At 50.1% G+C, this 13,000-nt stretch overlaps 1 protein-coding gene across 1 annotated transcript in view; it reads right to left on the reverse strand.

The window, feature by feature from the left end:
• The window catches only part of COPG2 (COPI coat complex subunit gamma 2), a 46,063-nt gene that overhangs the window by 3,710 nt on the left and 29,353 nt on the right, over positions 1-13,000 (reverse strand). The window contains exons 17-20 of the mRNA XM_045028475.1: positions 4,169-4,294; positions 3,106-3,168; positions 2,466-2,605; positions 1,909-2,080 (exon numbers count right to left, since the gene is read on the reverse strand). Coding sequence (XP_044884410.1) covers positions 1,909-2,080; positions 2,466-2,605; positions 3,106-3,168; positions 4,169-4,294 — 501 coding nt within the window. The remainder of the gene's footprint in view (positions 1-1,908; positions 2,081-2,465; positions 2,606-3,105; positions 3,169-4,168; positions 4,295-13,000) is intronic.

The raw sequence follows: 13,000 nt of genomic DNA on the forward strand, positions 1-13,000 counted from the left end.
GCGCTGAAGCTCTCCTTTCCCATAAAGGGAATAGCAATAGCACCATACTGATGATCTCCTCCCCAAGATACAGATGTAGCAGGTTCCCCAGGTAGCCTGGGAATTAACACCACAATTTAAAGAGAGAGAGTTTATTGGGGAATTTTACACTACATTTAGGGTGAGGGAAGTTTCCCAGACAGGGAATATGCAGAAATTAAAGAATACTGGGACCAGCCAATGCCCTTTAAGACTTTGGAGTCAGCTCAGATAGGTGTTCATAGCCATTAGAAACCGCTGCAATGTTCTCTTGCCATACAGACTATGATCTAGAAACCCGAACCCCACTTCACTTCTAAAACTTCCTAATGACATTAAAGTGTAACAAAAAAATCCAGCCCCAAACACAAACATTTAACCAAGTTAAACTAACCTCAAGCCCAGTGGGATTTTTAATATGAATGAAAGTCGAATGAAAGTCAAACAATAGCCTCTTCTACCCTGGAAGAAAATTCTCTCAATCCCATACATCAATATTTTAACCCAGTGTATGGGACCGAGAACTGCACTAGGAAAACATCTCAATCTCTTACCCTGGAGATACTGCGAGGCCCATCTTACTGGCCATGTTTTCATTTGAATTTGAATTAGTGTTACGAGCCCTGTCACTACAATTCTATGTCTAATACATCTGATGAAAGAGGGGATGCTAATCTGGTTCATTACCTTATTGAACAATTAGAAAAACTGATTACATTCAGTTCATAAAACAAGGGAACAGGGGGTTGGGTGGAAATAAGGACTCAATTTGGGATGGTGATGTGAAAACATCTTGATAGAAAGACACAGCACATGTGTAAATAATTAACCTTGTATCATTTGTAATTTATTAAACTGGTTTTCTTTCTGTTTGGAATGGGCCACATAGGGCATCGCCACCATTTTGGGCACCAACAGGACAATGAGTGGAGTTAAGATGGGGGTGGGGCCTGTTATGCTGAGACATACGGTGACTGCATTGATCACAAACTTCTTTGAGAATAGGAGTGAACACACCGTTGAATTAATGCAACAGTCAGGATGAGTTAACCAGAAGCCCTCCACCTAAGACTGGGGTTGTAAACAAACCCAGGAGTTCGGACAGAGGGCTTATACTGAGAAAAGTAAGTAAGTGAGTGTGTGTGTGAGAGAGAGAGAGAGCACAGAACACAGAGAACAGACAGACCAGAGAGCGAGCGATGTAGCCATACAGAAGGAGCAGCTGAAAGCAAAGCATCCGACTCCGGAAAAAACCGGGGTAAAGGTTTGTGGGTCTGGGGGATGTGGGCAGGCTGAAAAGAGCATTCTTGGTGCTGTGAGCAAAGGAAGCTGTTTCGTGCCATTTGATTCCTTCTGCATTCAGAGTTGTAGGGCTTTGTACATTATTTGTAAATAAACAAAACTGTGGCAAAGAAATACTAATCACAATTTCTACTCCCATCATTCCCTAGGGCCCCAAACTCTGGCTAGCCACTCACGTCAAAAAGGGGCAACATTAGGCTAATTCTGCTCCTGTGTTTAGTTTCAGGCAGTGTCCATATTTTCCAGTTTGCTGCTTTGATAACCTCAAGACAACAAGAAGGAAACAAACTCAGTTTCCCCTTGTTATTAACTGCATTGCTCCACCTCCTTTTACATATTTTTCTTTCAATCATCTAGTGTAGTTATATGTATTTCAAAGCGTATATATTATTTCGACTAACTGTACATCCTACACAAACACTGGTGACACTGACACTTGAAAACAAAAACTAAACAATGGTAGAATCTAACATACAAGACATACAAAATTAACACATTAAATGCAAATCCTAAGCACCTTGCCAGTGTTTCTTTGAGAATTCATTCAAGTGGCCTACACATGCAAAACATTATCCTTCCATTTGGTACCTGCAGTGGGATCATCCTGGGGCAGTCGGACGAGAGTGTAACACATGCCCGGCTGGTTGTAAGAAAGGCTGGCTGCTGGGATAGAGCGAATCACATCGTAAGCATCCGACGGTTCCATCTGCACAGTGACTCTCTCTAATAACTGGTCATTTAGGGTGTTTGTGCAGTCGAACTGCAAGAGCGAAGCATAGAAAGGAGGGGACTTGAGTGCAGCAAACACTTTTCTATTAAAGATTTTCTGAAATCAGCTACCATATTGCTGTAAACATGGAGAACATCCCACCTCATTACCAATCACGCATCTGTGGTCCTGATGGCAGGGAGAACTCTACAGACTGACTCATGTCTCCTGCACTCTTGATTTTCAGGACAAGACTACTCTTCACTAGCCTAGAAGCAGAAGACTGGAGGTCTCCAGGTATCACAAATACTCAACTTGGTAACCACTATAGCTCCCACTAGGACAGGATGTTCTTCTCCAGCACACACAATGCATTTATGAAATACCCAGTCTCTGAAGAGTCCCTTTGGAACGCCAGCAAATGTACTTGTCTTACCTGGAAAACCATATGATTAGTGAACACGTGCTTAGTACAGCAAACAAAGTATTCTGTTTCTGCCTCTGTAAGCTGAACTGGCTCAGATGACTTGAATAAGGGACCCAAGCTCTTAAACTCGGGAATGGCAGCCAGTTGCTCTGCACAGAAACAGATGGACAGTGTTAGACACCTTTTGATGACAGATTTGAGAATCGCCTCCTTCCCTACCAGTGGTAAAACACTTGGCACATCCACACCTCCCTCCACTGGTCTTCGAGCATTAGAGCAGTGGTGCCCACACTTTTCCTCTCACATCCTCCATCCCCCCAGTAATGGCATGTGTCCACACCCTCCCGGGCCAGAAATGGAGTCACAGCAAGGCTGGAGGCTGGAAATGGAGCCACAGCCCGGGGCAGAGAGCGGGGGCCAGTGGCCGAGCTGCAACCAGGAGCGGGGCCACAGCTACGACTAGGGGCTGGGGGGGGAGAGGGGGCAAGGCTGGAGCGGAGCTCCCTCCAGGCACCCCTTCCCCCCCATGAGGGCTGACCTGGGCCCTGCTGTGCCCCCTGAAACGTCCCTCTGTACCTCCCTAGGTGGGCATGCCCCACAGTTTGGGGACTACTGCATTGGAGACCCCACTGATCCCCCCTTCCCATACCTTGGAATATGTCGTGGCGGGACGGAGCAACTTTCTCAGGCTTGCTGGCCACTAGTGCGATTTCTGCAAGAAGAGAAGCAAAGATACTGTGTTGTAAAGCTCCTCAGACACTCATTTCAGGCCCCATTAAATCTTCCCTTACAGATTCACTAAGCAGTCAGGTGTTCCACACATTTACTGCATGTTTCTCATCCAAATTTTTACATACACTAATCAAAGCATTGCCTCTTCTCCTCACAATCTGTGACCTCCCAAGAGAAGAGAGATTAATGGTAACAGATCCCCACCTTCAGTCAGGAATTAAACGCTGTTGCCATCACCAAACATATTAGGAATTCAGGTCTGACTTTGACTCCACGACTACTCCAGCTATGGTGCATAATACAGCAGCAGAGCTATGTTGTATAAATACAGTATTGCATAAGACAGGCTACCATTTCTAATACGGCACCAGCTTACTATTTACTCTGTTCTCAGGAGACCATATCATTAATCCGATTCCAAATCATTCATTTCCCCCAGCCTCCAAGATCTAATGGACTGCACAAAAGAATTATATAAAAATGTTATTTCTAAAACAGAGAGATCAGAAATGTGTTAAGCATGAAACAGAAAACTGGCAAAACCATTTGAAATATTTTTGGTTTATATAGCTCTTCTAATCCACAAAGATCCAGAAGCTCTTCATAAATGACACACACAGCAGCTCGGATATGCATGCGCCTCAGGGGTAGAAGGCAGCAGCAAACACTGCACTAGAGTAGGAGAGAAGACTCTGGGCCAAAGACACTGGGGCAGGCAAACCACATCTTCTTATGGAAAATGCCCTGCTCTCCAATGTCAAGGAGACGCAAACAGGACCTCATCAGACCCAACACACCAGGAGTTAAGTGGTATTAAATGTATCCGTCTCCAAAGGGTGATGGTTGTGCTGACCCCGCTGTGATTGGAGCATGCAACTTCAGGAAGTCCCCCCAAGTATTGGGATCATAACCTTGATGCTTGGTCTATGAAGCCAGCCCCTTCTCTAGTAGGTGCTACTTAAAGGAAGCCTGAATATTACCTGCTTTCTGTTCAAAGATTGGTGCAGTAGCTAATGGAACTGTCTTCATGTCAAAAGGCTTGTCAGAAGGCTCCAGGGTGTACTGGTGCAGGGCCTTCTCCATCCCAGGAACGGAGACTGTTAACCCTGCAAAATACAGGTGATTAATACAAAGGGTGTCTGCTTCACATTAGAAACTACAAGGTCCAGGGAGGAAGCAGAACATACAGTGCTCACTACACTGAGTAAGAACGTAGGGCTGTCTGCTTAACTGGAAGCTGCAGAACAGTCCCAGAGTTTGATTATCAGGCCTGTGTCTCAACTACCTCTCTTCTGAAACCACACGAGGAAAGCTTTAGAAAGAGCTTAAAGCTCCTCTACATCCTTTCAGTTGGTTTGTGTCAGTGAGCTGGATGCATGGAACAGCCTGGCGCAAATACAATCTGGGTTTAGTTTAAAAGAAGGCGGCAAAAAGCATTTTTAACCCCATGGTGAGCAGAGCACTGCAAATGCCTTCAGATGTTAAAGAGCTTAAAAAGTCTGCTCTGAACAACGCAATGACAGAACACTGGTGCACAGAGGGCACCTGAGGACTGAGGGTATGGCTACACTTACGGTTTGCAGCGCTGGTAGTTTGCAGCGCTGGTCATCCAGCTGTGCAGGGCCAGCGCTGCAGTGTGGCCACACTGACAGCTACCAGCGCTGCAGTGTGGCCACATTGGCAGCATTTCCAGCGCTGTACTGAGAGGTGCATTGTGGGCAGCTATCCCACAGAGCACCTCATCCCGTTTTGGCGCCGTTTTGGCGCTCAGTATTGTGGGAAGGGGAAGGAAGTGTGTGGGTCATTCCGCTTCCTGTTCCAACGCCCCGTGGTGCATCGCTTCACTTCCCAGCAATCTCAGTTTCGCCGTCCACGTTTCTTGCCATTGTGAGTTCAGCACGCTGTGAAATGGAGCCTGAGCTGCTGAGGAATTTGCTGCTGACTGTCGCCAGCACATCACGTTTGGCAGTTGAGCTACTCCTTCAGCTCCAAAGTGACAGTGAGGATTCCGATGATGATATGGATTTTCCTAAAGCGGGTGACATGAAATTGCTTGTGGCGGTAACGGAAATGCTCAGCACCATGGAACGCCGCTTTTGGGCTCGTGAGACAAGCAGTGAGTGGTGGGATCACATTGTCATGGAAGTCTGGGATGACGAGCAGTGGCTGCAGAACTTTCGTATGAGAAAAGCCACTTTCATGGGACTGTGTGCTGAGCTCGCCCCCACCCTGCGGCGCAAGGACACAAGATTGAGAGCTGCCCTGACGGTGGAAAAGCGGGTGGCTATTGCAATGTGGAAGCTGGCAACTCCAGACAGCTACCGGTCGGTCGGGAACCAGTTTGGGGTGGGAAAGTCGACCGTTGGAATCGTGTTGATGCAAGTTTGCAGGGCCATTAATCGCATCCTGCTGAGGAGAACCGTGACTGTGGGGAACGTGCAGGACATTGTGGATGGCTTTTCAGAAATGGGTTTCCCTAACTGTGGAGGAGCAATAGATGGGACGCATATTCCTATTCTGGCACCACCCCACCTAGCCTACGAGTACATTAATCGCAAGGGGTATTTCTCTATGGTTCTCCAGGCGCTTGTGGATCACCGTGGGCGTTTCATTGATATTTACACAGGCTGGCCTGGAAAAGTGCATGATGCACGCATCTTTCGGAACAGTGGCCTGTTCAGGAAGATGCAGGAAGGTACATTTTTCCCAGACCGAAAGATCACAGTAAGGGACGTTGAAATGCCCATTGTGATCCTTGGGGACCCCGCTTACCCATTAATGCCTTGGCTCATGAAACCATATACAGGGAAGCTGAACAGGAGCCAGGACCGTTTCAACTACAGGCTGAGCCGATGCCGAATGACTGTGGAGTGTGCTTTTGGCCGTTTAAAAGCTCGCTGGAGATGTCTCTATGGGAAGCTAGATTTGGGGGAAAGCAGCATCCCCGCGGTTCTATCCGCGTGCTGTACCCTCCATAATATTTGTGAAGGGAAGGGTGAAGCATTCAGCCAGGCATGGACCAACGAGGTGCAAGTCCTGGAGGCTGAATTTGCACAGCCAGACAGCAGGGCTACTAGAGACGCCCACCACAGGGCAACAAGGATTAGGGATGCCTTGAGGGAGAAATTTGAGGCTGAAAGCCAACAGTAATGTTTTTTTGCCTTGACCAGGAGTGACGTGCACTGGTTACAGTGCTTTTCAGTGCCTGTGTTTTCCTTGATGTTTGTTACCTGTGTTTTCATTGGGGTTTGTTATCTTTCAGTTTATGCAATAATAAAAACTGATTCATAATCAAAGAAATCATTTATTTAAAAAAAAGGAAGTACACGGGCAGGGGGGTTGGTTGTTGAACTGTACATTCATAGTTTCTCATATGTACTGCCAGGAGTGCTGTGCACTTCAGGATTGTACTGTTGCATGGTGATGGGGGTTGAGTGCAGAGGGTAAGGGTCGTAGTTCTCTGGGCTCATAGGTGACCGTACAGGTGTCGGGGGCAGCTGGTGATGGTGTAGGTAAGAACCTGGATGCTGGGGAACGGGACTTGGAGCTGACATTGGTGCATAGGGGAAAGAGGTTTGGGAGGGTGGGGGTTTGGCACGGTAGTGCTCTGCCTGCATTGCTACCATTGACTGCATACAGTCTGTTTGGCGCGCAATGAGGTTTATAAGCTGCCTCGTGGTTTTCTTCAGCGTCAACGCCTTTCTCCTGCTTTCTGTTTGCCTCCAGTGATGCATCTTTTCTCTCCATTCCTGCGCATTTTTATTCTCTGTTGCACACTGGTTCATAACTGCCTTCACCAGTTCTTCTTTGCTCTTGTTCGGTTTCCTCCTCAGGTTTTGCAGCTTTCTTTCAGTCACTGATAAGACTGGCCCAGGACTACTCAAGGTCACTGTAAAAAAACAGCAAATGATACATTTAAGAGAGCTTCCATTGTGTATAATCTGAAGTTATTTTAAAGTCTCACAAGCATTCCTCACACATTTCAGCAACTACTCGAGAATTCACAGCCTCCCAGAAATGGTAATGGAAATTAACCCTGGGCTTTCCTTCCGCGGTCTGCTCGAGCAGGGGGGGTGCTTTCTTAAACGCAGCACCTCCATCTCCCTCAGGAATTAACCCTGGGCTTTCCTTCCGCGGTCTGCTCGAGCAGGGGGGGTGCTTTCTTAAACGCAGCACCTCCATCTCCCTCAGGAATTAACCCTGGGCTTTCCTTCCGCGGTCTGCTCGAGCAGGGGGGGTGCTTTCTTAAACGCAGCACCTCCATCTCCCTCAGGAATTAACCCTGGGCTTTCCTTCCGCGGTCTGCTCGAGCAGGGGGGGTGCTTTCTTAAACGCAGCACCTCCATCTCCCTCAGGAATTAACCCTGGGCTTTCCTTCCGCAGTCTGCTCGAGCAGGGGGGTGCTTTCTTAAACGCAGCACCTCCATCTCCCTCAGGAATTAACCCTGGGCTTTCCTTCCGCAGTCTGCTCGAGCAGGGGGGGTGCTTTCTTAAACGCAGCACCTCCATCTCCCTCAGGAATTAACCCTGGGCTTTCCTTCCGCAGTCTGCTCGAGCAGGGGGGGTGCTTTCTTAAACGCAGCACCTCCATCTCCCTCAGGAATTAACCCTGGGCTTTCCTTCCGCGGTCTGCTCGAGCAGGGGGGGTGCTTTCTTAAACGCAGCACCTCCATCTCCCTCAGGAATTAACCCTGGGCTTTCCTTCCGCGGTCTGCTCGAGCAGGGTGCTTCTTGCTTCATGGCTAGACTGCCTGTTTCGGGGCTTTGTTAACCCTGGGGTTCCTGGGGTTCCTGCCTGCCGCGCTATGCAGTTGGGGAAACCAGCACTGAAACACTCCCTCCATTTCCCACAGGACTTAATACTGGAAGATATCTCCCTTCTGCGGGTTACCAAAGAAGCAAGGGAGGGTTTCCTACAACAATGCGGATTCCGCCCGGGTCCTTATGCAGCGTGCCTCTGTGCAAGCATGGTTCCCCCACCCGTCCTGGAACAGTGGCGCGGACGCGTTAGCCTGAATGGGACAGGGACCACAATGGCTCTCCCTTTAAACTTGGTCACGCGAATTGCCTATGCTCTTGCAGAAACTTTTGAAGAGATTACAGAGGCAGATTACTGCGACGTGATAGACCACATCAATGGGATATTCCATGTCTAGGCATGCAGGCATGCAGCCATACCATCCCCCCGAATCTCCCCAAACCTTTGCATTGCAATAAAAGCTGCTTACCTGGGACCTGCTCCTGTGATTCTTCTGCACCAAGTTCCAGGGGCTGCGACTGGCTAGCTTCCTCCTGGCTTGAGAAGAGCTCCTGACTGCATGCCTCCTCCGGGCTGGCTTCCCCCACCACAGTAGCCTCACTGTCTGCCTCCCCCTCCCCCTCCCCCTCCTCTACCGGCTCTGAACTGTCCATCGTGGTCCTTGGATTTACAGAGGGGTCACCCCCATAAATCGCATCCAGCTCCTTGTAAAAGCGGCAGGTCGTGGGGGCACTGCCGGATCTGCGGTTTCCCTCGCGTGCTTTGCAATAGGCACTCCGCAGCTCCTTTACTTTTACCCTGCACTGCACCGCGTCACGCTCATGGCCCCTTTCCATCATGGCTCTCGATACCTGGGCAAAGGTATCATAATTCTTACGGCTAGAGCGCAGCTGTGCCTGCACAGATTCCTCCCCCCAAACACTGATGAGGTCCATCAGCTCGCCATTGCTCCATGCTGGGGCTCGTTTGCCACGTGGAGGCATGGTCACCTGTAAAGATTCACTGATTGCATTCCATACCTGGCTGAGCAAACAGGAAGGGGATTTTTAAAATTCCCGGGGCATTTAAAGGGCGGGTCACCTGAGGCCAGGGAAGTAGAGTCTGACCTGATGAGCAGAGTGGCTGAACAGGCATTCTGGGATACATCCTTATACCCTGGAGGCCAATCACAGCGCTGGTGTGTGGCCACACTTGATGACCAGCGCTGCAGCACCAGCGCTGGAATCCTTATTCCCCATGCCGAGAGGGGTGTTCGGCCAGCGCTGCAGCCAGGGAGTTGCAGCGCTGGAAGTGCCTTGCAGGTGTGGCCACTTACTAATTGCAGCGCTGGTGGAGGCTTTCCAGCGCTGCAAATCGCCAGTGTAGCCAGGGTATGGCTACACTGGCGATTTGCAGCGCTGGAAAGCCTCCACCAGCGCTGCAATTAGTAAGTGGCCACACCTGCAAGGCACTTCCAGCGCTGCAACTCCCTGGCTGCAGCGCTGGCCGAACACCCCTCTCGGCATGGGGAATAAGGATTCCAGCGCTGGTGCTGCAGCGCTGGTCATCAAGTGTGGCCACACACCAGCGCTGTGATTGGCCTCCAGGGTATAAGGATGTATCCCAGAATGCCTGTTCAGCCACTCTGCTCATCAGGTCAGACTCTACTTCCCTGGCCTCAGGTGACCCGCCCTTTAAATGCCCCGGGAATTTTAAAAATCCCCTTCCTGTTTGCTCAGCCAGGTATGGAATGCAATCAGTGAATCTTTACAGGTGACCATGCCTCCACGTGGCAAACGAGCCCCAGCATGGAGCAATGGCGAGCTGATGGACCTCATCAGTGTTTGGGGGGAGGAATCTGTGCAGGCACAGCTGCGCTCTAGCCGTAAGAATTATGATACCTTTGCCCAGGTATCGAGAGCCATGATGGAAAGGGGCCATGAGCGTGACGCGGTGCAGTGCAGGGTAAAAGTAAAGGAGCTGCGGAGTGCCTATTGCAAAGCACGCGAGGGAAACCGCAGATCCGGCAGTGCCCCCACGACCTGCCGCTTTTACAAGGAGCTGGATGCGATTTATGGGGGTGACCCCTCTGTAAATCCAAGGACCACGATGGACAGTTCAGAGCCGGTAGAGGAGGGGGAGGGGGAGGGGGAGGCAGACAGTGAGGCTACTGTGGTGGGGGAAGCCAGCCCGGAGGAGGCATGCAGTCAGGAGCTCTTCTCAAGCCAGGAGGAAGCTAGCCAGTCGCAGCCCCTGGAACTTGGTGCAGAAGAATCACAGGAGCAGGTCCCAGGTAAGCAGCTTTTATTGCAATGCAAAGGTTTGGGGAGATTCGGGGGGATGGTATGGCTGCATGCCTGCATGCCTAGACATGGAATATCCCATTGATGTGGTCTATCACGTCGCAGTAATCTGCCTCTGTAATCTCTTCAAAAGTTTCTGCAAGAGCATAGGCAATTCGCGTGACCAAGTTTAAAGGGAGAGCCATTGTGGTCCCTGTCCCATTCAGGCTAACGCGTCCGCGCCACTGTTCCAGGACGGGTGGGGGAACCATGCTTGCACAGAGGCACGCTGCATAAGGACCCGGGCGGAATCCGCATTGTTGTAGGAAACCCTCCCTTGCTTCTTTGGTAACCCGCAGAAGGGAGATATCTTCCAGTATTAAGTCCTGTGGGAAATGGAGGGAGTGTTTCAGTGCTGGTTTCCCCAACTGCATAGCGCGGCAGGCAGGAACCCCAGGAACCCCAGGGTTAACAAAGCCCCGAAACAGGCAGTCTAGCCATGAAGCAAGAAGCACCCTGCTCGAGCAGACCGCGGAAGGAAAGCCCAGGGTTAATTCCTGAGGGAGATGGAGGTGCTGCGTTTAAGAAAGCACCCCCCCTGCTCGAGCAGACCGCGGAAGGAAAGCCCAGGGTTAATTCCTGAGGGAGATGGAGGTGCTGCGTTTAAGAAAGCACCCCCCCTGCTCGAGCAGACTGCGGAAGGAAAGCCCAGGGTTAATTCCTGAGGGAGATGGAGGTGCTGCGTTTAAGAAAGCACCCCCCCTGCTCGAGCAGACTGCGGAAGGAAAGCCCAGGGTTAATTCCTGAGGGAGATGGAGGTGCTGCGTTTAAGAAAGCACCCCCCCTGCTCGAGCAGACTGCGGAAGGAAAGCCCAGGGTTAATTCCTGAGGGAGATGGAGGTGCTGCGTTTAAGAAAGCACCCCCCCTGCTCGAGCAGACCGCGGAAGGAAAGCCCAGGGTTAATTCCTGAGGGAGATGGAGGTGCTGCGTTTAAGAAAGCACCCCCCCTGCTCGAGCAGACCGCGGAAGGAAAGCCCAGGGTTAATTCCTGAGGGAGATGGAGGTGCTGCGTTTAAGAAAGCACCCCCCCTGCTCGAGCAGACCGCGGAAGGAAAGCCCAGGGTTAATTCCTGAGGGAGATGGAGGTGCTGCGTTTAAGAAAGCACCCCCCCTGCTCGAGCAGACCGCGGAAGGAAAGCCCAGGGTTAATTTCCATTACCATTTCTGGGAGGCTGTGAATTCTCGAGTAGTTGCTGAAATGTGTGAGGAATGCTTGTGAGACTTTAAAATAACTTCAGATTATACACAATGGAAGCTCTCTTAAATGTATCATTTGCTGTTTTTTTACAGTGACCTTGAGTAGTCCTGGGCCAGTCTTATCAGTGACTGAAAGAAAGCTGCAAAACCTGAGGAGGAAACCGAACAAGAGCAAAGAAGAACTGGTGAAGGCAGTTATGAACCAGTGTGCAACAGAGAATAAAAATGCGCAGGAATGGAGAGAAAAGATGCATCACTGGAGGCAAACAGAAAGCAGGAGAAAGGCGTTGACGCTGAAGAAAACCACGAGGCAGCTTATAAACCTCATTGCGCGCCAAACAGACTGTATGCAGTCAATGGTAGCAATGCAGGCAGAGCACTACCGTGCCAAACCCCCACCCTCCCAAACCTCTTTCCCCTATGCACCAATGTCAGCTCCAAGTCCCGTTCCCCAGCATCCAGGTTCTTACCTACACCATCACCAGCTGCCCCCGACACCTGTACGGTCACCTATGAGCCCAGAGAACTACGACCCTTACCCTCTGCACTCAACCCCCATCACCATGCAACAGTACAATCCTGAAGTGCACAGCACTCCTGGCAGTACATATGAGAAACTATGAATGTACAGTTCAACAACCAACCCCCCTGCCCGTGTACTTCCTTTTTTTTAAATAAATGATTTCTTTGATTATGAATCAGTTTTTATTATTGCATAAACTGAAAGATAACAAACCCCAATGAAAACACAGGTAACAAACATCAAGGAAAACACAGGCACTGAAAAGCACTGTAACCAGTGCACGTCACTCCTGGTCAAGGCAAAAAAACATTACTGTTGGCTTTCAGCCTCAAATTTCTCCCTCAAGGCATCCCTAATCCTTGTTGCCCTGTGGTGGGCGTCTCTAGTAGCCCTGCTGTCTGGCTGTGCAAATTCAGCCTCCAGGACTTGCACCTCGTTGGTCCATGCCTGGCTGAATGCTTCACCCTTCCCTTCACAAATATTATGGAGGGTACAGCACGCGGATAGAACCGCGGGGATGCTGCTTTCCCCCAAATCTAGCTTCCCATAGAGACATCTCCAGCGAGCTTTTAAACGGCCAAAAGCACACTCCACAGTCATTCGGCATCGGCTCAGCCTGTAGTTGAAACGGTCCTGGCTCCTGTTCAGCTTCCCTGTATATGGTTTCATGAGCCAAGGCATTAATGGGTAAGCGGGGTCCCCAAGGATCACAATGGGCATTTCAACGTCCCTTACTGTGATCTTTCGGTCTGGGAAAAATGTACCTTCCTGCATCTTCCTGAACAGGCCACTGTTCCGAAAGATGCGTGCATCATGCACTTTTCCAGGCCAGCCTGTGTAAATATCAATGAAACGCCCACGGTGATCCACAAGCGCCTGGAGAACCATAGAGAAATACCCCTTGCGATTAATGTACTCGTAGGCTAGGTGGGGTGGTGCCAGAATAGGAATATGCGTCCCATCTATTGCTCCTCCACAGTTAGGGAAACCCATTTCTGAAAAGCCATCCAC

This window comes from Mauremys mutica, chromosome 1 (genome assembly GCF_020497125.1).
Source record: "Mauremys mutica isolate MM-2020 ecotype Southern chromosome 1, ASM2049712v1, whole genome shotgun sequence".
NCBI lineage: Eukaryota > Metazoa > Chordata > Testudines > Geoemydidae > Mauremys > Mauremys mutica.